The sequence below is a fragment of the Chelon labrosus genome (assembly GCF_963514085.1).
Source record: "Chelon labrosus genome assembly, chromosome: 10".
NCBI classification, from domain to species: Eukaryota; Metazoa; Chordata; class Actinopteri; order Mugiliformes; family Mugilidae; genus Chelon; species Chelon labrosus.
The window spans coordinates 11762283-11787567 of record NC_140360.1 but is presented as its reverse complement, the minus strand read 5'-3'; the positions used below and the strand labels follow the sequence as shown (position 1 = coordinate 11787567).

At 43.8% G+C, this 25285-nt stretch overlaps 1 protein-coding gene across 6 annotated transcripts in view; it reads right to left on the bottom strand.

The window, feature by feature from the left end:
* Positions 1 to 960: 960 nt before the first annotated feature.
* Positions 961 to 25285, bottom strand: part of scn8aa (sodium channel, voltage gated, type VIII, alpha subunit a) — a 36531-nt gene continuing 12206 nt past the window's right edge. For 2 of the 6 annotated variants that reach the window (XM_084553107.1, XM_084553106.1), the window contains exons 6-26: positions 24928 to 25149; positions 24693 to 24756; positions 24371 to 24512; positions 22584 to 22790; positions 22201 to 22482; positions 20642 to 20956; positions 18978 to 19110; positions 18503 to 18741; positions 17293 to 17466; positions 16790 to 17146; positions 16206 to 16679; positions 15422 to 15539; positions 14780 to 14934; positions 14205 to 14378; positions 9299 to 9421; positions 4558 to 4842; positions 4116 to 4169; positions 3415 to 3552; positions 3207 to 3311; positions 2833 to 3103; positions 961 to 2736 (exon numbers count right to left, since the gene is read on the bottom strand). In XM_084553107.1, the coding sequence (XP_084409233.1) occupies positions 1577 to 2736; positions 2833 to 3103; positions 3207 to 3311; positions 3415 to 3552; positions 4116 to 4169; positions 4558 to 4842; positions 9299 to 9421; positions 14205 to 14378; positions 14780 to 14934; positions 15422 to 15539; positions 16206 to 16679; positions 16790 to 17146; positions 17293 to 17466; positions 18503 to 18741; positions 18978 to 19110; positions 20642 to 20956; positions 22201 to 22482; positions 22584 to 22790; positions 24371 to 24512; positions 24693 to 24756; positions 24928 to 25149 (5192 nt within the window). In that variant the 3' untranslated portion in view covers positions 961 to 1576. Of the gene's footprint in view, positions 2737 to 2832; positions 3104 to 3206; positions 3312 to 3414; positions 3553 to 4115; positions 4170 to 4557; positions 4843 to 9298; positions 9422 to 14204; positions 14379 to 14779; positions 14935 to 15421; positions 15540 to 16205; positions 16680 to 16789; positions 17147 to 17292; positions 17467 to 18502; positions 18742 to 18977; positions 19114 to 20641; positions 20957 to 22200; positions 22483 to 22583; positions 22791 to 24370; positions 24513 to 24692; positions 24757 to 24927; positions 25150 to 25285 lie in introns of all 6 variants that reach the window. The other 4 variants (XM_084553105.1, XM_084553108.1, XM_084553109.1 and 1 more) reach the window with 3 other exon arrangements.

Here is a 25285-nt window from a genome sequence, read left to right as displayed (position 1 = left end):
CCACTAGCAAAATACCAAAAAGAAAACCTGAACGAAAAGCTAAGACCATATTTCTGTCCCCTCTGCAGCAGTAGAGGGGCTACCTATCGACACTTGAGCTCACCGGACCCTCACTGGTGCCTCATATGGATTCCTTGGCGTGAAACATCACCTGCTCTCATGGTCCTAACAGGGACCACGGGTAAGTAAGAAAAGTGACTGTAGGATGGAAGTAAGTAAACAAAGAGATGTAAGCACCAGATTTGGTTCAGGACTCCTGACACGGCCCCTCCAAATCTGTGCATCCTCAACGTGAGGATATTCTGCTTCCTAATTCTCATACACTCCACAGACTTTCTACACTATTTAACATTCAGAGCAGCAAAAAAAAAAACCCTTTTCTGTTTTCTGTTGTTGGCTGATCTGACTGACACGTTGCCTCTGAAAGCTTACATCTTTCATTTACTTCTGGATTAAGGGCCGAATTAAAAGATCTGTCAGTCGAAAAAAGCAAAACTAGTGAAGGGCGGGATCATACAAATATCATTCCTCCAATATTCCCTATATCATTATCCACAATCTTCATTTTCCTTTTATAGCTCTTGTAATTTCCCCCAGAGGACAGCCTCAAACCTATAGTCAAGCCACTGCGGTGGTCTGAGAACTAGTGTCTTGTGGACTATGATTACTCATGCATGATTCCTGATCAAAACATGCCTTCATGCAAGTCATTTCTATGCATTGGACGAGCACAATAATTACTATTTATCTGGAACTCGGTCTGAGCAAGTCTCCTTCAGCCCAAGTCAAAACGATGACTAGTGACCCCTACCCGGTCAGTGTGAAAGCCCATGTAGAAAACGTCCTTTTTTTAATGTCAGTATAACAAAGAGAAGATGAAAAGACCTGTGACATGGGCTAAATGTTATCTTTTTTTTTCTTTTTTTTGCTGCTCAAATAATGAAGTAAGATGCAAGTATACTCAGCACAAACAAACAGAAATAATCTTTGTCTGCGGTTGTGGGTTTCACCCCTCCCTTCGTAGCTAAACTTGCTTGGTTGATATCGTTTCCTTCTTGATAAAGATGATAAACTCAGCGTTTACAGACGAACCTCCTTTTAGACTGCTAGTACAGTTCTATTGGGATCTGTGTGATCTGGTCTCGCAGCACTGGCGCTTTGCTGCGAGGTTCCACACTCGGTGGTAGCAGTGATTTTGCATTTCTCCAATCATCTAGCAGAGATTTCTGTGCCTTGGCACTTGGTCCCCAAAGTAATGTGTGCCACTGGCCAGCACATTTCGAGTCACTGTTTTTCATTTTGTACTTATTCCTCATTTCTTTGAACTTGGTCTCTATGCAGCAAAAGTTCCTCGGTAAACTGATTGTGTTTGGTTCAGCTGTCTTTGACGACATAGGAAACCACATTGCCTCAGTAGTATTTGAGTATGTAAACATTTTTTTGTTTGTTTTTGTTGTATTTTTTTTGTTTTGTTTTTTTCTTACTTGCAAATGATCACTTTTTCTACATTTGTTGGGTTTTGGGCTCAGAGTCTCATCTCGCTGTGTTTTTATTGGATCTTAGGAGTCACTGAATCCTAACACTTGGATTCCCACTCATCTTTTTGGTTTTTGTCCTTCTCTTTCCTGGCCCAATCCTCCTTGTTTTCATCCTGCTTCTCCTTGTCAGGTTTGGTCACGCTGTCGTAAGACGGCAGAGAGGCAGTGGATGGCGTGCTCTCCTTCTTCTCCTGGTTGGTCCCGCCGTTTTCGAGCTTATTGTTAGTAAAAGTGTGGCGTTTGAAGATGATGCCACGCCTGATAAGGTGAGCGCGGTAGGCATTTTGGATAATCCTGGAAGAGACATCCTCCTGTTTGCGGCGGAGGGTGGTGGTGATGGGTTCATACGACACCTTGGAGGGGTTGGCTGCCACGAAACGCTCCTCCATCTGCTGCCTCAGCATGTCCAACTCACCACTGTCACCCAGCACACGCTTAGTGAAGGCAAACAGGATGTCGAGGCAGTGAATGCGATCGCCACTCACCATGGGCATGTCCATGGCAATTAGTTCTATAGTGTTGGGCTTCGGCACACGAAGTGGGTGCTCCAATGCATCAGCAAAGTCGGATAGCTTCGCAAAAGTGATGAACTGAGAGGCAGTGGGATCAAACTTCTCCCAGATCTCGTAGAAGGTCTCAAAGTCATCCTCGCTGAGAGGATCGGCACTTTCCTCTGTGGCCACGCTGAAGTTCTCCAGGATGATGGCAATGTACATGTTAACCACAATCAGGAAAGAAATGATGATATACATGACAAAAAAGAAGATCCCCACCGAAGGGTTACCACAGTCGCCCTTCACTGATGTACCAGGGTTCTCTAAGTTGGGATCGCAGTCTGGTGGGTAGTTGAGTATCGGCAGCAGCAAGCCGTCCCAGCCAGCTGACGTAGTGATCATGAACAGGATGATCATGCTGTTGCCAAAGGTCTCAAAGTTGTACAAGTCGTCAATGCCCGCCCCGTGTTTTACATAGCCAAAGTTGGACATGCCGAAGATGGAGAAGATGAACATGACCAGGAAGAGCAGTAGGCCAATGTTGAACAGAGCTGGCAGCGACATCATCAGAGCAAAGAGTAGAGTCCGGATGCCCTTAGCTCCCTTGATCAGACGAAGGATACGACCAATACGAGCCAACCTGATCACCCTGAACAATGTAGGCGACACAAAGTACTTCTCAATGATGTCCGCCAAGAACATACCTGAGGAAAAGAGAAAGGGGAAAAAAGAAATATAATCGGAATAAATGGTGACACTCTCAAGTCACTGGTTCACCGTCTTCCACTTCCGTTACTCACCAACAATAGACAGGATGACCACCACCACATCAAAGATATTCCAGCCATTGGTGAAGTAATAGTGGCGAAGGGCAAAGAGCTTCAGCAAGAACTCTGTGGTGAACACTACAATAAAGATGAAGTTGACCCAGTAGAGGACATTCTCTGTTTCATCCGACTGATCGTCGGTTTCCACCATCATGGTGACCATGTTGAGGCAGATGAGAATCATGATGGAGATGTCGAAGACTTGCTGCGTCACAAAGTCAAACACCATTCCCTGAATCTTGTTCTAGATGGTGAAAGGACACACAAAGAAATCAAGTTAGCGTTTATTGAAGTAATTTGCTGGACAATATAAATAGAAGCAGTAACCATAGAAAGAAAAACCATACCTGTGGTCGAGGGATAGGTTTTTGTGGCTTTTTGGACCCCAGTTTTTTCATGGCATTGTAGTACTTCTTCTGTTCCTCTGTCATAAAGATATCCTGACCTCCAAAGTAAAGGGACAAAGCAGAGATTTGATTATAATCATATCCTTACTCTTTAAACATAGCATCTCTTTGAGCAAAATAAGGAATTAGGATAAAGAACAGCTCTTATCTTTTTCTTCTGCTGGTTGAAGTTGTCAATGATCACACCAATAAACAGGTTGAGGGTGAAGAAGGAGCCAAATATGATGAAGACGACGAAGTAGATGTACATGTAGATGTTGACTTCGTAGTCGGGCTGGTCTTCCACCTTAAAAGGCAGGAAGAGAGTTTGAAGGGACACAATATCACTCTCATCTGTGTTCAATAAATATTAAGCTACTGCCTGCAGCCAGCTAATGTAGCTTAGCATAAAGTTGCCCAAAGTTCCCATCTACCAGTATCTCTAAAGTTTACTTATTGACATTAATCATTTTATACTGAAACCTTAGTATAAAAATTACAATTCACTATTTTACAAGGGGTCATGTCCCAATGTATAATTCCCTGGCTACTGGGCCTAGCCAAGAAATACTCTAGTCTTTGTCCTAATCTATGTTATCTGGCTGCTGCTATATTTGGATTATTCAATTCAATTTTATTTATATAGCGTCAATAACAATACAAATCGTCTCAAGACGCTTTACAAAAACCCGGCCTGAAACCCCCAGAGCAAGCCTGAAGGCAACGGTGGCAAGGAAAAACTCCCTTTTCCACATTATATGTGGAAAGTTTCTTAAATTAAGTTCCTAAAATGTTGAACAATTCCTTTAAGACGTTTTCACAACCTGGCATCGAGTGAGATAATATTTATCAAAGAAGCAATGCATGTACCTCTCTGGAGTCCACAGCCGCATACATAATGTCCATCCAGCCTTTGAATGTGGCCTTTTTTAAAAAAAAGGAAGAGACATGAGTAAACATGTTTGTATTAACCTAAAAATAATAGCAATGATGCAAAGAAAATTATAAATTGAAATTATGGCAATCCTCAAAGAATACTCAAACTCAAACCGAAACTGACGCATGTCCCGTGGAACAGCTTGTGCATGGAAAGAAACACGTGGATGAAGAAAAGGGCGGAGAAACACACTAATATGCACAGTGAGTATGAACAATAGGCGTTTGAAGCAACGAGAGACCATCGGTGAAGCTCAGAAAGACAGAAAAAAAAATGAGGAAAATGAGGAAAGTAAGCAGGAAAGAAACCCAAGTTAGCGTGAAACAAGAAATGGAGTCGGGCGAGAGCAGGTTGCTGTAGGAGGGACGTTCTCACCACTTGCAGCAGGGCGAGGTAGCCGGCGCCTACGTTGTCAAAGTTGATTTTGACGTTCTTCCACCTGACCTCACTAAAGTTTTGATGAATGAGTGCCAAACACTGGGTCTTGTTGTTGACCATGTCGACAGGAAAGTATTCCTCTGCTGTCTCATTGAAACAGTAGTAGTACTTGCCCGCAAACAGATTGACCCCCATGATACTGAAAATCAGCCAAAAGATGAGGCAAACCAGCAACACATTCATAATGGAAGGGATGGCACCCACCAAGGCGTTGACTACCACCTAGACCAGACCAGGGAAGACAGGATATGACAGTGTGAGAACCACAAAGCAAACACAGTTCAGTCAACCCCCTCTAACAAGACACTACATACTGTTATGGCTTCCCACTATTTGAAAAAATGTCATAAACCGTTTATTACAGAGCAGCAGCCCAGTTGTACTACGACGTCACGTCGATGTGGCTGTGCATACTGAAGTGTGCGCAATTAATGGAATGGAGAGCCGTATCAGTCCCGGTCTAACTAGAGCAGCACTGATGTGAGTCTGAGATGCTCTTTGATCGGCTGAGGCACGCAGCTAGGACTGCTGCTGAAGGGACACTCGAGCACACACACACACACGCACACACACACACATATACGAACACATGCTCCAAAGCAAACACCCCTAAAATATCTATATGAATCACATAGTTATTACGTACACTTAATCTTTCTTCAGAAATCTAATCAGTCTTCATGCAGCGACTGCTTCATGTATTATGTCTTCACATGTAGGGAGAACTGTACACTTACATATATATCACATTTAATTAAAAAAAAAAACGTTGGGTTCATGTTCTGGAAATTATTTTGACAGATTAAATGTACACTTCAAAAGCTATATAATCCTAATATTTATTTCATTATAGCTATAGGCACACTCACACAAACACACACACACGGGTTTATCTGTCCTGTATCTGTTATTTAAAATTTGTAAGTAATGCAATGCATAATCATGTAAATATAAGGTTATAATAGAAGTATTTGTGAGACGTGTGATCTATAATATTTGGACTTTGAACCAAAATAGATATAAATGTGTATTTCTGAATGCTTACTTTATAAAGAGTAGAAAGTGTTTGCCATACCACTATGAAGTGTCCACTCTTACCACCCCCAATCTCAAACATTAAGACAGTAATTTCTAATATAGCTGACTCTTTTCCATAATTAGCCTGAGTTAAACAATATAACATTACAGCATTATAACACCCGTCACCACCCCCCTAATATACGCTCGTCTAGCCATCCTATCTGTTGTCCCGTTGTTTATAGTTGCCAGTAATAAGCTCAGCACAGTGAACCGCTCACTACCAGTGTTAGGCAGGCCGACCAGCAGCTCTCAGGCAGACAGCTGAGCATGCATGTCTTTGGCAGACTCGTTTTGTGGAGCCATATTCCCTCCTCATGACAGACAGACAGGAGGAGCTCTAGAGCAGGATTCTCTCAGCGTGTGCACGGCCTTCACGGGCTAACTCGTGCTGTAACGTGGATCCAGAAATTTCACATGCGACCTGCAATGGGCACGCTGTTAAACTGTAGCGTCAAATGTTTCAGATATTTGTTTTAGGGCTAAAAATAAATAAATAAATAAATAATGGTGCTGTGGGTGCACTCGCTGAGAGAATGACTCTTGGCTCGATCTGAGATAGAATTTAAACGCTTCCAAAGAGTCAGTGTTTAAAAATAAAGAATTAGGCCATGCTGTGTGGAAAGCATTCTCAGAAAGAGGGAAAATGGCTTTCAAAAATGCATAATGTGCATCGGCAGTTGTTTTTTTTTTTTAATACATGCGTGTTACATGGCATTGTGCAATCTCAAGAACCGCTCAAATCAATACATAAATAAATAGAGAAATGTGTGGATAGAGAGATAGCGGCTAAAGAGATCATGAAGCTTTGCTTGATTGTGTGTCAGACGAGCCATTTGATGTTTAAATAGTTGTTTTTTTATGGGTGTCTGACAAATATCTACCTATATCTACAATTTCATTAGCCTGCTCGTAGTGAAAACAGACGACTGGGGTTCAGAGGTTACATCCAAAGCCCCCATTATATCTAAAGCCTTCCATAGCCGTTACAGCTAAAATGATCATTTCCAATTCTTCAGCAGGTTCGTCTGGAAAAAAGGGGATACATTGGGTAAAATGGCTAGAGGTGGTGTCATTCCTGTACAATGCATTTCTCAGAAAACTAGGACTGAGATTACAAAGCAGCATTAAGAGAAAGAGAGAGCAAAGTAGAAAAGTCAGAACAGCCCATAGTCATTGCATGTTAAGCAGTGCAATGTGTCCAATCGAAGCTGCACTGCTCACTCGGGGCGGGTTGAGGTGCGTTGGGACTTTGCGATGCTGTCGTGCTGTGGGACTCAACCAGCGAGGATGCAGAAGTTCTCATTGTTCTAACTCTCCAGAATCTCTTTCATTTGGTGTCATCTCTCCATTCATGTACTTCCCTATTCATTTATTTATTGCTTTGACCTCAAATTTTCCATTTCCAGTCCAAACAAAATGGTAACTCAATTGATGAACATAGACAATATTGTAAAGAAAACTGATACAGCAGGATCAAATTCCTCTCTGTTTGTTTTGTTTTTTCACCTTTGCGTTACTGGGCCACCCTCGCCTCCCTTACCACATACACCCAGTGAATGAGGTCATTCATAGGGGCATTGGTACTGGCATTAATACACTCTACTGAAGCAAATGTGCTGTCTTCCAACCCCAAAAATGACAACATCTTATTACCAGGTCTAGCCCGAAAATTAACGCTTAAGCGTCTAAAAATTTCAGTGAAACACCCGTGACAACATCCATAAAGCCTATCCAGGGCCTAAAAGCACTGATGTCTGCTCACGTGCAACGGCATCACATTTTAGTCGCTGGATATCTAGTATGAATGAGGCAAACTTGAAGGTTTAATTCACTTACAATCAATCCGCTCTCTAAACGGTTGCACAGGCCGTGTTCTCGTATTGGTCTGTCATTTTTGGGACGTACTAAAAAGAAGGGGCGAGACATTGTCTGTCTAGGGTTGAGAGTGTTGAGAGTCTAAACTAAGTGCTAGTGCTAACCTATGGGCCACCTTCCACCCAGAACTCAAAGTCAGAATCTAAATAGGCCCGTTGTTGCCTCCCAGTTTCACTTCCTGTGGGAGTGGAAGGCAAGCCGGGGCCTGCTGTATGCGCTACAGTATGTGGTGCCATGACATGACAGCAGAAATGCCTTGTGTGAAATGGCAGCCTAGCGTATTTGCTAAGCTTCTGCCTGATAATATGAGTTTAATATGGACGATGTTGAGAAACTTTTACAGTAAGAACCTGCCACCGGAGTGGAGCAGGTCAGCTGGTTAGAGGGTGCAACCCAAAGAGCTGGCACTGGCAGAAGCTTAACAAATACCGTCTTCCCAAAGCCACAACACTGAGAGTGTGTGGTTTCTGTCTCAGTCCCTGATGCAGAAAGATCCTGGACAAGCAGGAGAGAGAGTGTGGTGACCCTGCAGCGGTCCGGCCCAGCCGAACTGGGTCGAGGTGGGGTGAGTAGTGAGGAGGGATAGGAAGGAGGGTGCAGAGGAAGGGGAACAGGAGAGGAAGGAAGGAAGGAAGGAAGGAAGGGTGGAGTGGGTGCTGCACAGTGCTGCACATGTGGGGAAGAGGAAGAGGAAGAGGGAGACTATGAGGTGAGGAGGAGGAGAAGCTCAAACTAGAAGACTTGGCAACCAGTCCAAGAATAGTGAGAGGTAAATGAGAGCCATAGAGCAAGAAAGAGAAAGAGACAGAAGGGATTACGGGTGACAACAACCAGGTGCAACCTATCGCTACCGCCAGTCACAGAAACGACCAATCAGATCTGAGTATTTAAGGGAGAGACGGCTGAAGCCACTGAATCTAACAGATAAGACAGAGTCCTCTGAGCGGCTGTTTGGCAGCTGTCCTGCATGCAGAGTTTTAGTGTGACTGGTTAGGCAGAGGTTTTTGGCGTCCTGCAGCTCCCCGGTTCCTGCTGGTTGTTCTCGATGCTAGATGCGTTGAGGGATGGTGTGAGCTGGGGGGGAGGGGGGAGGTTATGGGAGCAGGGGGGGCATGTGGAAGGGAGGGTAAAGGGGAAGGGGTGGGGGGGTAGTTCTCAATTGAAAGCAGTGGTTGAGAATCAGGCCAAATGAACAGCTAACTGTTGATTTTAATGCTCTATGAGATGGCATGTAAGTTTGGTTAGCTTTGAATAATTTCACATTCACTTTGGCCAATCAAGGAGAAACAAAGTAAAATGAAGTCATCAGAACCTGTAGTTGGTCTCTTAATGTGATGAGGCAGCTTTGTGAAATATTGGGTATTTTTTTCTCTCTTATTATCAAATCAATTTGTTTGTTTTTTTTGTTAAGCAAAAGTTCAATTGAAATGTATTTTTATTCTGCCGGCAATACAACTTTACCGTTACTTTACTCAGTCTCCCAGCTGCATCATGACTTATTTTTTCGCTCTAACAAAGGCATGGTACAGGATTGCGCATGGAAAGGTGATTTTTTTTTTTTTGGCTTTGATTACCTGGTTTAAAAAAAAAAAAAAAACAATCCCCAATATTTTTGGAGTTTTTTTTTTCTTGTCCTCTTAAGTTTGTTTTAGATCAGTTCTAGCATGCTTTAAACTGTTGAATGGGCATGCGGAAGGATCAGCTGCTTAGCTTTGGATCTTACCCTCATCCCTTCAAAACGTGACAAGGCTCTGAGGGGTCTCAAGGCCCTTAGTGTCCTGAGTGATTTAATGGGCCCTAGATCGGAGTAGCCCAGCGCATTAGCTACAAGGCTGACTATAGACACCTACACAAAAACAGAGAAGCAAAAGAGGTTCCAAACTGTTAGAAGTGAGAATATTCACTAGGGAAGAGAGACGGCCCTGGTATAGGCGGAGAGTTGCTTGACATACACACATAAATCTATGCATGTATATGCATGTATAATATTGCATTTATACATGTATATACACTGAGAGAGAAGGTCAGTGTTTAGTATAGGTTTTATGTGCGTAGTATTTTTTTTTTTTAGTAGCAGTAGGCCATAGGGATTGTTTGTCTGTTATTTTGGGGCAGTTGACGAGATGTGAAAAGTCCTTTGTACCTGCAAAGAAATTAGTGGTTGAGAGAGAGAGAGAGAGAGAGAGAGAGAGAGAGAGAGAGGGGGAGAGAGAGAGGGAGAGAGAGGAGATAGAGACATAAGACTCAAATAAAGGGTAAATTAGGCAGAAAAGAGTGCTACATGATTTAGTAAAGATACAAGCGAAGGGACTGGAAGAGCAGAGGAAGAGGATTTGGGGAGGGAGGGAAGGAGAGAGAGGTTACCCTGTGGAAGCTGACAAAAAACCCAACAGACTTGAGAGCCTTACCCTTGCCCCTCTAACATTGTCTCTCCATGTCGCTCTCGGGCTGAGGCATAAAATCCCATATAATTTAAGACAGACAAACTAACGGAACCTAAGAGAAAGAATACAAGTAAACATGTACAAGTGTGTCATTTTGCCATTTGTTTGTTTTTTTTGTTTTTTTTCTTTCTTCAACACGTCACACTCAGTTTGTCACACGGCATTTAAGAGTCAAATAGGAGAGCCACAGTCACATGAACCACACACAAGAAACGAGGGGATGGAGGTTAAGGGCACACCGGATATAGTTATTAGCACTGGATGGCACTGAAAGGACAAAAATACATGGAGTACAGTCGAGTTACACACAGTTAACCACGGTTAACAATAACAGCACACAACCTCAAAGGAACTGGCCCAGCCCCTTATCACGTCTGGCGGCAGCCACCAAGGAACACTTTATGGTGAGTTAGTGTAGTATACAGTTAATGTAAAGGGCTATTATTGTAGTAATAAATACATAAATGGGAAATTCAGACACAGCTTGTGTTTCTGGGCCAGATAGATGACTTAAGCTGGGCAAAGATACAGCACCACATTGTTAACCAAGGAGGAAATGGACAATAGCGGTCAATAAGCTGCACTAATGTTTCAAGTGGAGTGGTGAGAAGAAGTCATTTAAAGAGCCCTGAACGGCTTTTAGAGGCGGTTCAGGAAGCTTTCTTTGGCCAAATGCACATTATTAGAGATGCAAAATGCAAGTACAGGCGGATAAATTCAGAGGAAATTTGGTGAAATAGAGATACATTTGTTCACAGTCACGGGAAATGAATCAGCAGGAAGTCATTTCTTATTCCTAAATGTCATTTTCTTGGTGCGGATGCTGGGAGGACTGAAACAAGGGGAGTGCCAGTTCCTTACAAATAAGTAAAAAATATCAACAGTAAAGACATGTGAAAGCACCTCCAACCAGCCATCGACACCAACCGGTCAAACTCACCGCAAGAATTACACAACATTCAAAGCTTACCAAAATCACGGAGGGAGGTTTGTTACAGGCAAAATCTTCATTTTGACTGATGCCATTATCAACACAAGACTACAAGAGGTGAACTGTTTGGAAGAGGAGTCCGTCAAAAGTGCAGAACAGAACAGCAGGAAAGGTGTGAGCATTGATTTAAATTTACGTGGCAGTACTTACTCTTTGGCACAAACCTTTTTTTAAATCAATAACCTCGCCTCTTGAGTGAGTTAGCAGCTGCTCTGAAGGGGAGACAGTAAAATAAAGATTTTGCCTTCATCTACACTACAGTGTTTGGGGTAATTGTCACCTTCAGCCTGACCCCTTGGAGAGCCCCCCTTTGGGGTGCCTGCCTCTGGCCCCCCCCGCTGGGCCAGCTGTGTGGTAGCGGCCTCAGTGTCTCAACGTCCTTCTCACAGAGCTCTGCAAGGCAAGGCCAATGACATCTGGGGCTGTGATCCCATGATGACGACAGCACATACCGAACAGAAATAAAACAAACTAAAAACAAAAGAAAGGAAAAAACAAAACAAAACACAAAACAATGATAATAATCTGAGTGAAAAAGAAAGATGAGTGGAGTATGACACCTAACAGCCTCACGCTCACACTCCTCAGTGTCGCTGCCAATCAAGAACAGCCTATTTTAACAATAATTAAAAAGAGGATTTCAAAATATAAAAGTATATTTATTCCTATCGAGTAAAAAAAAATATCAAAACTATATGTATTCATTTATTTAGATCTGCTTGAGTTATCCAGTGATGGTAAAACTGACGCTAACATGATGCTAAACAGCTCTGACATAATAAACACATGATAAAGACATTTTTATAACAAAAATCTAATGGATAACAGAAATATACAATAACAGGGAAATAAGGAGAGGACACTTTCATCCAAAGAGTCAGGTGCATCCACACTCAGAGGAAAAAATAAATAAATAAATAAATAAAACACAGGCCGGTCTAATGATGGTGCCCCCCCACACATGTCTGAGTCCATGGCAATGGTTTCACCCACAACACATGACAGCAGAGGCACACTCAGGCCACAACACAGCCCAGACTCATCATCAAGCACAAGTATTTGTCTTGCCTTATTATTTTTATTTTTTTTGTGTTTGTTTTAAGGGGGAGCGCTAGTGAAGACCAAACTTACCGCCGGCCGCCTGTCACCCACCATCATTACATCTCAGCACAATATCACCACATTCCTGAGGTTTACACTTCCAAGAGGGAACGAAGGGAGGACGGGGGGGAGAGGAAGGGAGGGAAACATAGGGCTCCGCACTGCCCTGACAGGCAGGGAGTCTACAATTGGCAATAACCAGAATCAGCACAGTGTGCTATCATTATAATCAATACAAGCTCTGTGTGCGCTGTGTGAGTCAAATTTAAAAGCATGAATGAAAAATAGCTGTAAATGCATGGACGTGGGATTAGTTTAAGTGTTCATTATCTAAAGAGTGTAATATGTGTGTGTTTGTTGCAGGGGGGTGGGGGGGTTAAATCACAGGAGCTTATAATGACTCAAACTTCTGGCCATTGATAGGAGTCCATTCACAGGTATTGGCTGAGGTGTTGGACACTGCGGAGAGGTGGTTAGTTCAAGGAGAAAGTCAGAAATCAGGGGAATTCTTATTCTATCCAACCACGCCACTCTGTATAGATCAGTCCTTGATTCATGTCAAATGCAAATTAAGTATCTTGCATTCAATACTATCCCCTTATTTCTTCCCAACATTACAATGAGGTTTAAGTTCACACTGATCAGGCATAACATTATGACCTAATATTGTGTAGGTCTCTCTTTTGCCTCCAAAACAGTTGTGACTCATCAGAGAATGGATATGGACCTTCTGAGGGTGTCCTGTGGTGTCTGGTGTCTTGTTAGTGGAGGCCTTTGGGTCCTATGGGTTGAGGGGAGGGGTCTCTGTGGATGAGGCTTGTTCCAGTGCATCCCATAGATACATGATCAGTTTGGGATGTAGTGAATTTGGAGGTCAGGTCAAACACGTTCATGATTTTTGAGTTTTGGTGTGTGTGTATGTGTCAGGCTGCATTATGCTGCCATCAATGAGTGTCATTGCTATGGGGTGGGGGAGCCTGGTCTGGTCTAGGTGGGTGCTACATGTCTAAGTAACATCCACATGAATGCCAGGTCCAAAAGTTTCCCAGCAGAACATTGTATTGTCACAAGATGGTCACAAGTTATTTACTTCACCTATCAGTGGTTTTAATGTTATGACTGATCGGTGTATATATATATATATATATATATATATATATATACACATCATATAAAATAAACTAAATCAGATTAAATGGTGGCTATGTGTGTAGCTGCCAGAGGATAGAGTAAAGATTCCCTGTTCTGCACTTTCAGACTTGACTGTCACAAGGAGCAGAGCAGTACACAGAGAGAGAGGACAAAGGCACATATCAAACATCTCAGAGGTCAGAAACACAGGCAGAGACAGCTGTACAGAAACATCGAGGACACATCCCCTGGCTCTGAGCACGACTTGAATATGGTGGTAATTAATACGTTCGGTTACTGACTGGATGATTCTAATTTGTGCATATAAATATTTGTGTGTTCAGTTTCTGTCAAAAATCAGAAATAGAGAAAAAGAAAAAACAGTTTATTGCTTCTAGATCGCCGACAAATAGCGTTTAAATTCAGAAGCCGGTGTTCATTGCACATATTCAAGCGACTCAGAGAGATAAACGGAGTTGTAAAAGGTGAATAAGGCATGTGTGCGCTTGGCACGGACAGACTGCAGTATATATAGTCTTGTAAAACACTGTCCTTACAGCATGAGTAATAAGCATAAAGTTAGTAATAATTTTTTTATTACTAACAGCATGCCCTCTCACCTAATACAAGCCACGAAGCAGATATTCAATTAATAACCTGACCTTTCAAACCTAACCACACCCAATAGACAACAATAGGAGCAACACAGATATAGAATAATAAAAACATCATATGCTGTAGCTATAAAGAATATTATAGTGCATATAATGTGGTTTATGAAAATCTAGCAAATAAAGACAAATCATTTCTGTTACAGTTAAAAATGGAGAAATTAGCATTAGCTCAGCCGTTTAAGAGGCTTTATGAATCGGTGTGTTGCTGTTGGACAAGGGTGTGGTTGAGGACCAAGTAACTACTCTGTTCTACAACACATGATGGAGGACACAAGGAGCTAGACTTACATCCACAATGAAGAAGTCCAGCCAGCACCAGGCGTTGGTGAAATACTTGACAAAGCCGTAGGCCACCCACTTCAGCAACATCTCCAGGATAAAGATGTACGTGAAAACCCTGTCAGCGTACTCCAAAATGATCCGGATGGTCTTCCTCTGCTCAATGTACACATCCTCGAAGGCCTGCGGGGCAAGCGGGAAAACAAGCCTCAGTTACGGCAAAGAGGGTGACGTGAGGATTTACGATCCCGCTAATGAAATTGTTCGCAGCGCCGCTGCCATGATCACTAACGGTGATTTACAGGAAGGAAAAAGATCTGTTCTGCGTGAAAGATTTCTCCTCACTATGCCAGTAATATAGATTAGTAGAAGTCTTTACTCTTATTTGGGAGCGTTTGACATGCTTGAGAAAAATGCCCTCCTCCACTCCAGGAAATAGATCCACGGCTTAATAAATGTTACAGTTCATTTATCACCAGCGCCTCTGGCCCCTGTCCCAACATACAACTGACTGCACCGCTGATCAACATGTTTCCCCTCCTCAGTGCAATCTGTAATCTTCATTTATTTTATTTCCTTCTTACCAGGGCACCGCTACTGAGCAGGATCATGAAGATGATGAGGGTCTCGAACCAGTTGTGCTCTACGATCAGGTAGCAGGTTTTTCTCAGGAACCACCAAGGCTTGCCCCAACCCATGGTGATGTCAACGTCACAGCACTTATACTTGGCCACACAAGCTGAGGACACACAGGAGAAGGGACGACATTTGATTAGTAAGGCAAAGGATGAGAAAAAAAAATTATTAACTGAGTGGACGCCTTTATTGTTACACCTCTGAATGCAGTTTAAAGTCTGAATGTTGTCGTTAACCACCAAGCTTAGTAAATTCAGAATGGGTCAAGTTTTAAATCACAGCACATCTTCTCTAATTTCATTTTAGTTCTGTGTATTTGTATTCACTTCGGCCGTCTATAATGGCATCCGTAATATAGAAGGTAAGTAATGTTTATTTCCATTACCCTAAGTGAAATACTTCTCTTTAAATGCAGCGTATTAGTGCAAGCATCAGATATATGACAGTCTGATAAGTACTCTCCACGGGTGAGTGATCTTTCATAATGAAACTATCCTTCACCCTGCCGCAACACAATTTCCACTCAGCCCAGGGGGAGTCTCTGTGTTGTGGAGTGGAGGTAATGGCTGCAGCGGGAGCAGCGCTCTCACCATCTGTCCAACATGGCTCAGGCTCCATGTACTCCTCCACCGGCTCCACCACCACCACCTCCTCCACGTCTGGCTTGATGTCGATGGTGCTGCCCTCCGAAGAGCTGGTGTCGTCCAGCTGCAGAGGAAAAAGATGCGTGAGCACACGGAGCAACAACAGTGACTCTGAAACTTTTCACTTTTTCATTGCAGAGCTCAGAGCTGCTAACTTAGGGAAAAGTTGAACTCATCAAGCCTTCTGGGACCGGTCAGGAAATGTACATTTTATGTCAGTATCAAATTGCATTGGCTCAGTTTTTAAAAGGGAATAAAAATGACCTTTGATCACAGAGCTCTCTTTCCATTTTGAGATGGACATCGTGAACATCACATATCATCCACATGAACACGGAAATGGAAGATCAAATGACAGCCCATCCACTCTGAAAGTCTTATAAATACATTTCAGCACAAGTCATACATCAGCGGGTAGCCGATTCTTTCACACTGCCTTGCCTGCTCTAGCCACTCTAGAGGGCTCTATTGAGTAATGGAGTTGTAGTTAGTGTCTGAGCGGCGCAGAGAGCCCAGCCACACCCATGGTTTTATTGTCCCGGAGAAGCTGAGCATTATAAACGAGCCTTATTATTATTTATATACTGGTAATTGTTAGTGTTGTATTGTTGTGTATGCTGCAGATTCTTCTCAGTTTTTTTGTCATTTCTCTCCTGGATATATATACATATATATATATATATATATATATATATATAAATATATATGTATGTTAACTCCTCTTACTGACCTCTTTGCTGTTTTCATTGTCCGACTCGCTGCTGAAGTCCTCCGTGTTGAGATTCTCAAAGTCAGACTCTCCCACAGCGATGGGCACGCAGACGGTCAGATTCGGGTTGTGGATGAACGACATGTGGTCCTCATCGATCATGTACTTGCCCACGCTGCTGCCTATACCGCTGGTGGTGCCGTTACCATTCTTGGCGTAGTCCAGGTCGCGGTTGATGTCCACGCCGGTGTGGTTAGCGATACAGTTCAGCTTCTTGTCGTACATGTCGTCCAAGGGCTTCTGCTCGTCCTCCATCGGTGGTTTCTTCAGCAGACTGGCCACCAGTATCCGCACCTTCGCTTTTATCCAGGCGATGCCTATCTTGATACGCCTGACGGAAATCTGCAGATTGTTGGGCTCGCCGTCGTCGTCCGTGGCGGCCAAGTTGTCGGCGCTGAATGAGCTCAGCAGCAAGGCAAGAAACAGGTTCAACACCTTTGAACACATGAGAAGAAACAAGTGACTACATGTTGAAAGGTCATTCTTTTAATCTCTGACCACTTTATAAAATGTGTTGCTATTTTGAAGAACCCTCGAACACTCACCACCAGGTTACCAATGACCATGACCATCATGAAGACGATGAGGCACATGCCCTGTCCTGCCACCTCCATGCAGTCCCACATGGTTTCGATCCACTCGCCGCACAGCACCCGGAAGACGATCAGGAAGGAGTGGAAGAAGTCGTTCATGTGCCAGCGGGGCAGCTCACAGTCGGCCGCAATCTTACACACACAGTCTTTGTAGCTCTTTCCGAAGAGCTGCATGCCCACCACGGCAAAGATGAAGACGATGATGGCCAGCACCAGAGTCAAGTTTCCCAAGGCTCCCACTGAGTTACCAATGATCTTGATCAGCATGTTGAGGGTGGGCCACGACTTGGCCAGCTTAAACACTCTCAGCTACAGAAGTGAAGAGATGGAATTTAGTCTCAATATCCAAACAAGTACGTCGTCTGAGATATAGTAACAGCTTTACAACAGAATGTGCATATGATACGACGCTAACTCTGTGTTTTTCTCAGGAAGGAGCTAAAGGGACTATTTACCAATCGGAATGACCGCAGCACAGAGAGCCCCTCCACGTCAGCCAGAGCCAGCTCCACTAAACTCAACGTCACAATGAATCCGTCGAAGCAGTTCCAGGCCTCTTGGAAGTAGTAGTACGGATCCATGGCCACCAGCTTGAAAAGCATCTCTCCTGCAAAGATCCCCGTGAACACCTGGCAGGTAGGAAAGAGAACAGATTTGAAAAAAAATGGATTTGGCTCGACGACATGTTTCACGGGAGACGCGCGTAGTAGTCGGCGGTGAAAGACTTTTACGATATTTGTTGGAGAAAAGTCTATCGTGTTATAAATGACAAGCTATGGTAACTGCATTTGGCCAGTAGGATAAATCTAATTATTTAAAGAGGCAAGAGGCACGTATAGTTAATGTCAGTAAGTGTATGTGCGTGTCAGCTGCTCAGTAATCAGTAAGGATGAAATGGCACTTCTGTGGACTCGTAACAGCTCAGATAAATTACTGATGGCTGTCCTCAATCATAGAGCTCACATAATGAATAAATACATAATGTAAGTGTGGGTGAGTGTGTGTGTGGGTGTGTGTGTGTAATCGTGTGCAAGACGATGACTCATATTGCTTCAAGGTGACCTAGAAATTTCCACCTGTAAAACACCTTGGCCTTTCCTGGTAAATTATCCCGGAGCAGAAATGTGTTGTACACACACACGCACACACACGAAGAGCAAGAGCTTCTCCATTGCAATAATTAGAAGTGTGTATCATTTGTGACTGATCTCATTTTATATATACTGTATATATATACACTAAAGACTGAGCATGTCATGGTGCCAGTGCTCAGATTTACTCACTTTTCTAAAAATAAATAAATAAATGCTAAAGTGAATAAGGCCAGGATGAGTTATCTGAGCCATGATTCAGGCACCATTTTAGAGCAGCATCATCGATCAGGCACCATGAAATATTAATGCAGGCCTCCCACCAGTCAGCCAACCAGCACAGAGGCAGCATGGTCCCACTGAAACAAACAGCAGCTCCACTTAACCAGAGGAAAGAAAGAGATAGAAGGAGGAGACGGAGGAACGCATGTGAAAGTTAGAAATCCACAGATACAGGGAAGCAGCAGGAGGTTAGAGGTTAACGCCTGTCCGTGAGCTGCTGAAAAGAATCAGAGAAGATTTCTTTACGGGCGAATTGGGATAAAACCAAAAGAACATAAACGTCTCCACTCACCAGATTGCCTACAGACAGCATATCCTCAAAGTCAGTGGTCATGGGGTAGTGCTCCATGGCCATGAAGAGGGTGTTCAGGACAATACAGATGGTGATGGCCAAGTCCACGAAGGGATCCATGACTATCAAGTTCATAATCTCCTTGATCTTAATCCACATGGGGGAGCACTCCCAGATCAGGAATGTGTTAGAAAACTTATACCAGCATGGTGGACACTTTCGCTGAGACTCCTCCAGCTCTGAAGACATAGCGCGGATCATACATCAAAACCAAACATACTTGTGCGCTTGAGCAAACAGCATGCAATGGTGTAATATGATAGAAAAAATTGTATGCATTGTATGTATCTGGTACTGTTGGATATGCAAAGCAGATAAGCAGGAAATTCATGTCAAACTAATCAACCAATGAGAGCAGCCCTAGTTAAAGAATAATGAGAGAGCAGGTTAAATAGCTGGGTTAAAGTGGCAGTACCCTCCACTAGTGTGTTGGTAATGACGCTCATGACACTGTTGGCCCGCTCTTTCCGCCCAAAGGAGGTATTGAGCTGGTCCACAGACACCATCAGGGAGCCCGACAGCTTCTTCTTCACCTCAACCTCAGTAGTTGGCTGTCAGGAGGAGAGGAAGAATCAAGCACCCATGGAGAGGACATGAACACCATCCCACATCACCACCGGTGGCCGGCGGAGGGAAGTGCACAACAGCATTGGCAGGAAAAAGTAGTTGAGGATCAGATTTTTTTTGGAGGGGGTGGGGGTGGGGGTGGGGGGACAGGAAATGTTTCATTCTTTTCTATATCAATGCTGGTTTCAAGGAAGATGTGTGTATGGTGTAAATGCATGCAGGTCTCAGCCAAAGTGGGAGCAGTGGTCTAGCGCTACTTGACCTAATTGTGTTTGAATGTAATTAGCTCATCCCAGTTGGATAATAAATGGATTGTGAGATACTGTGCAAGGAGAACTGCTTCTGCATGAATGCATTTTCAGTCCTGTCATGCAGTAATGGAGGCGTTGCTGCTATTGCAATATAATCATTGGGTAATTTTACAAAAATCGTCTCCCAAATCTGGCCATTTTAATGTTACTTGCAAATTGATGCTACTGTATCTTCCTACTTTGAAACCATACAACTTATATTGCAACCATCAAGTCAAGAGCATTCTACAGAGATCATATGGAGGCAGGTAGTTCAGATCCATCCAGTTGTCATGCATGAGCATGCTCCAAGTCAAAGAGAGGAAATTACAGACACCATAGCCATTGTTCTAGTTGTCTACAGTACGTCATGCTTGTTCTAATTTAGGGTCTAAATCTACCATGCTAACTAGAATGAGACACGACTAATTTACTAATGCTGACCAGGGAGAGTTTGGAAAACAGAGAACGGTAAAGACAGACAAGGACAGCAGCCCTCCTTTGTTTCCTAAAGTAATTTATGAAGGCCTGATAGGATGGTGTGTGCTACTTATATAATAGGATAGTATTATAGGGGATGTGGGAATTGGGGATTCAGATCAAAATGTCTGTGGCTCTACAGTGCTGGTCCCCTCTGGTTCCTCCGCCTTCTATTGTAGATCTACCCACACAGGCTAGCAGAGGACCTGGATGCCTGGAGGAACACATCAACACACTGGAGCATGTTAACGCATCATTATATGCTGTTTGTTAACACAAATTCTGCTTCTTTTGTTTTTTTTTACTACAGTGCCTTAAAGCCACACATAAAATCTGAATGTTTTGTAAAATCTAATTGGCCAATGCTGAAGCAGTACAATGACAGAATTATGTTTGATTAGTGTCTGCATAATAAATAAAACTGATATCAGCATATTCAAAACATTCATCATTCAATTCAAACAACAAAATTTCCTGGAAGTCACTGATAGACCCAGTTTCTCTAACCTATGGAATTCAGGGTTGGTTATGGTATATAATCGCTTTTTAAATTTCCATCCTTTGTCTATTGTCGGAGGGCAGCATACACTGCAGGGGCTGGGGGAGGGAATGCGCGAGCGCTTAGCCAAGAGATACATACGGACTTGCAAAGATGACAGAGTAGAAAATAGAGAGCCAGAAAGAAACGTAACGGACGAGAGGGGGGCCATGCCTAGATAGGTCTACTCATTGACTTCCTTACACTGTCGTCAGTAGCTGCCTTATCTATTTTCACCTCAGGCAGAAGGCGTCCACCGGGCCCAGGGCCGATGAGTGACACCACGCCGTTGCAATCCACCGTGCTGTTCCTCTTCCCTTGGAAGCCGCTGTAGCTGCTCCGCCGGTAGGGGCTGAACAGGGAGCCACGGCGCTCCTCGCACTCCTCCACCGTGCTGTGCTCATCGTCTGCGAATTCGTTCTCCGACCCCACGTCCTTACCGCGACCCTTGAAACTGAAGATGCTGCTCTTGCTGTTGTGGCGGGAGAGGAAAGGCGAGCCGGGGATGCTCAGGAGGGACTGGAGGGGAGGAGGTAGAAGAAAGAGACGTTTCTCAGTAACAATTGATTGCACCGTCATTTTATGCTGTTTATCATCGGCTTTGGAGGTCAGGGTGAAACGCAACATCTGTGGGAAATGGAATGCAACCAGGGCACTTTCCGTGACTTAATAATATAATACGGTCAAGTTCACACCTACGCATGGGGCAGAGATGCAGCCAGCTGGAATAACATACGTGAGACATGCAAACATCAACCTGGGCTGCAGCTGGTATGAGTACTACTGCACCTGCATATAAAGTATGCTAGCAGAAGTGTGAAATCACATTTTTTGGAAAGCATGTGTAGATTAAAAGCAAAAAGCAAAAAAACAAACAAACATGGCTTATTATGTTGTTTGGTGAATGCTACTTCATAAAACTGAATATAAGAGCAAGTGGAGTCCAAGTGAGGCTGAAGCAAAGCTGCAGGATTTCTCCCTCTGAAACATTCATGCAAACATTGAATAATTCAAGAGCTGGACATGTGCTTCTTTATCTTTGGCCACTATTTGCTGCTCTGTATCTGAGAGAGTGCAACAACACACTGTGCATTCTTAAACTGAAATATTCCCCATCAATCGACAGGCAAAAAAAAAAAATAGAAAAAACAACGCTGTTCCTGCGGCTACGTGATTCACTGACATCTATATTCTCTTCATACAGCCACAAATAGACTTGCTCTTGTTCTGTGACTTTGTTTTTCTGTGTGTCTTCCTCCAACAACATCTGGACAGAGAGAGAGAAAAAAAAACCTGACTGAACTGGTCTTGAGGTGGAGGGAATGTGGAGAAAGTTTGGACACGCCGTCATGGTCATGTCTTTTTATTCAGACCTTTTTAGAAAGAGATCTTGGGTTTTAGCATCAGCACAACTTTCACAAAAACAGGACAAATACCTGATGGTTAACTAAAAATGTACCTATGTCTTGAAGCTACAAAAAATGGCACAGGCTTGTACAGTAGGCAGTAGGCATGATGGGTGCATCACTTCATCTGCCTCTCTTCTTACCCTGATGCACTGGTTCCCCACTATCCTTCCAGTATCTCCTTAGATGTTTTCCCTGCTTGATGCATGCCACTGATTTGACCCTTCTTAAACAAACTAACATCTTTTCCACGACGATTTATCTATTTGGAAATTTTCCTCATTATGTTTGAAAGACAGAGATTTCAAATTGTCTGCACAACAACCGAGCAAAGCTGAGATTTATTTCTTTTCTCACCTGGTTCATAATGGAAGACTTTCGACCCAGGCGGTTATCGGGGAAACGGAAGCGGCTCCTCTTGCTGCCGTCGTCTGACTCGGACTTGACAAATTTCTCGCTGTCGCCCTTCTCCTTCTCCTGCTCTTTCTGGCGCCACTTCTTCTTGCGGTTGCGCCGCTCTTTGGCACTCTTGGAGCTGAGCTTTGACATCTCAGAGGAACTGCAAGACAGGTGCCCTCCTCCGTCGTCCTCCACCGCGTCCTCCGACACCGTGCCTGCAGAGGTTGCCATGGCAGCAGTCTGCACAGAAACAAGCACACGAATAAAGTCAGTACAATAGTTAACAGTCAACACGGCATGATTCGGGAAGTCTTTCCTCCTCCATCTTGCAGAGAACTGACCTGGGCGTCCTCCTGCTGTTTCTTGAGCTGCTCCAGCATGGCCTTGAATTCTTCCTCCTTCTGCGCCGCCTCTTCCATGGTGGCCTGGTTCTGTTCCTCATAAGCCATGGCTACCACAGCCAGGATCAGATTCACCAAGTAGAACGAACCCACAAAGATCACCAAGACAAAGAAGATCATGTAGGTCTTCCCTGCCGCCCTCAGGGTCTGTTAGGAGGCAGTGCATCAGAGGAAGGAGGGGGGGAAGAGGGAAACAGAAGAGACTCTCATGACATCTGATACACAACCTCAACCGCAGACTCAAGCTCAGTGTCAACCTCAGCTGTTCAATCACGGACTGATACGCGACCTCCACAACAAAAATCTTTTACTAGTTATGGTTGTAAACAGGCGCACATGTCAGGATAACATGCACTTTGACCCATCCTTCCATCCTAACCTAACTATGCCAGCCAGTGCATGGCCAAGCAATGTCTCAGTCATTTAATTTTGAACGGTGAATAGATTTAGTCTTGTTCACATACGTTAAAAAGGTTTTAAGCTTAATAGTGGGAGCCCTCATTTGACTTAAAATCACCAGCCTCCTTTGGCAAACTATCGCAGAGAAAAAACTAGAGGAATTCCTTTGACGGAGAAGTGAAATTCACTCACACATGAATTATGAATGCAGTTGACAAGTATTGCTCCGAAGCGTATGCAACACAACAAGAGTAAGTTGATTATGAGGCCAAAACGTTGTATTTTTTTTGTCTCGATTACTAAGCCTTGTGTCTACTGTAACAGGCCGTGAGCTGTGGCAATACAGTACGACCAGCGGGGATGGTATTTACTAATTTTACTGCACGTACAGCAGCAAATCGACACACGGCTGTGAAATGATAGCTCACAATATACAGAACACAACAGCAGTACGATCCAGGTGTAAAAAAGACAGGTGTAAAAATAGAGTTATGTGATGGGATGCTCCCATCAGATCTCATCAGGTCTCATCTCTCTCATTGGCCGTACTGTGATCCTGAGCTGTTAATATTTCATGCTTCCTTCCTTCCTTCGTTCCACTCCGCCTCTGTATGCAGAGGCAGGAGCGTCTCCACCATTTCAGGGAGGCTCATTGTGGAGCGGCCTGACAGAAAGACTGAAGGGCAGTGGCCATCAGTATCCAGATGAGATGAGTGGGTGCAGGAAAAAAACAAAAACAAAAAACAGGTGTAGAGGAGCTAGAGCCAGAAGCGTCCACCATTTTCTGTCTGACAAGTGGAGCTGCAGAAACCAGTGGAGGAGCTGAGGCGATGGATCATTGTCCATTTTGACAACACTGTGGTTCACGTAAGGTTCTTCAGGGGGTCAAAGTGTCACGGGATGTCCTGCTCCTTTAATAAGCTTGGTATTGTGCTACAGCGTGCATGACATTCTACAACACCACCACGCCACAATATGACCCGTTTTTGATGAATCAATTTATAATTTAGCCTCTAAAATGCCACAAAATGATGAAAACTCTCCATCAGTACATCTTTGAGATCTTCCATTAGTTTGAATTAGTCTATAACACGTCCAAATTTTAAAATATAGTATAAATCACTGTGTTCCTTACATTTAAGAAGCTACATGAAACCAGTTTTTCTAAATAACTTATTGACAGTGACAAATTTTCTATTAATCGATGAGTCGATTAATCATTTCAGCTTCATTCTGCATTTCTTCTATTCATACGCATCATCATATTTAGTGACGGATATGTGGTCGTATATCGAAACAAGCCGAACTTGTTGACACATCTGCTTTACCAGCATGTAAAGGTTTTCCCAGAAGTCCTGTGTCATGAGTCGGAAGAGAGCCAGGAAGGCCCAGCCGAAGCTGTCAAAGCTGGTGTAGCCGTAGTTTGGATTCCTCCCAGCTTTCATGCATGTGTAGCCCTCTGGGCAGCGGCTGAGGGGGAGAGAGAGAAAGAGAGAGAGAGAGAGAGAGAGAGAGAGAGAGAGAGAACAGGGCATCCAGCCCGAAAATGACTCATCACTATTTACTTGTAATGTAATCTGACTACAGGGAGATAGGAGAGTCACAGCAGGTCTATGGTAGGAGCCGTTGCATTTGGAGGAGGTATCTCACCCAGAGTCGGAGCTGTTCCCACACAACAGAGCGTCCAACTGGCCGGGCAGGAAGTAAAAATTGGCTGAAGAAAAAAAACAAGCAGCCATAATGAGTCATTTCCCACACATTCTGTCAAAATATTCTCCAAATCCACACCACAAACCACAGTTTGCTCACGCATTTCCAATTCAACCCAGCTCATTATCGTTTTCTCATTCTAGGATATGGGCCGACTCGCCTCGCCTCTACTCACTGTCGTTCATGATGTACTCGTCGAAGCTGAAGCCCTTGCTGCCGTTGGCCAGGTAATTCTCGGTGCTGTTCATTGGCCAGATCACACACTTGTGGCGCAGGTTGCCCATGAAGAGCTGGAGGCCGATGAGGGCGAAGACGCTCAAGCAGAAGACGGTCAGGATCATCACATCCGAAAGCTTCTTCACAGACTGGATCAGGGCGCCCACAATGGTCTTCAGGCCTGGGGGGCAGCCACAAACACACACGTGTACACAAAGCTTTGCAGGTGATGCAGGTGCTGCTAATGTCTCAGGGGTTAATCTCTGGACTGTCTACTAAAAATATATCTCTTTACTCTAGCAAGATTTTGTAAAAAT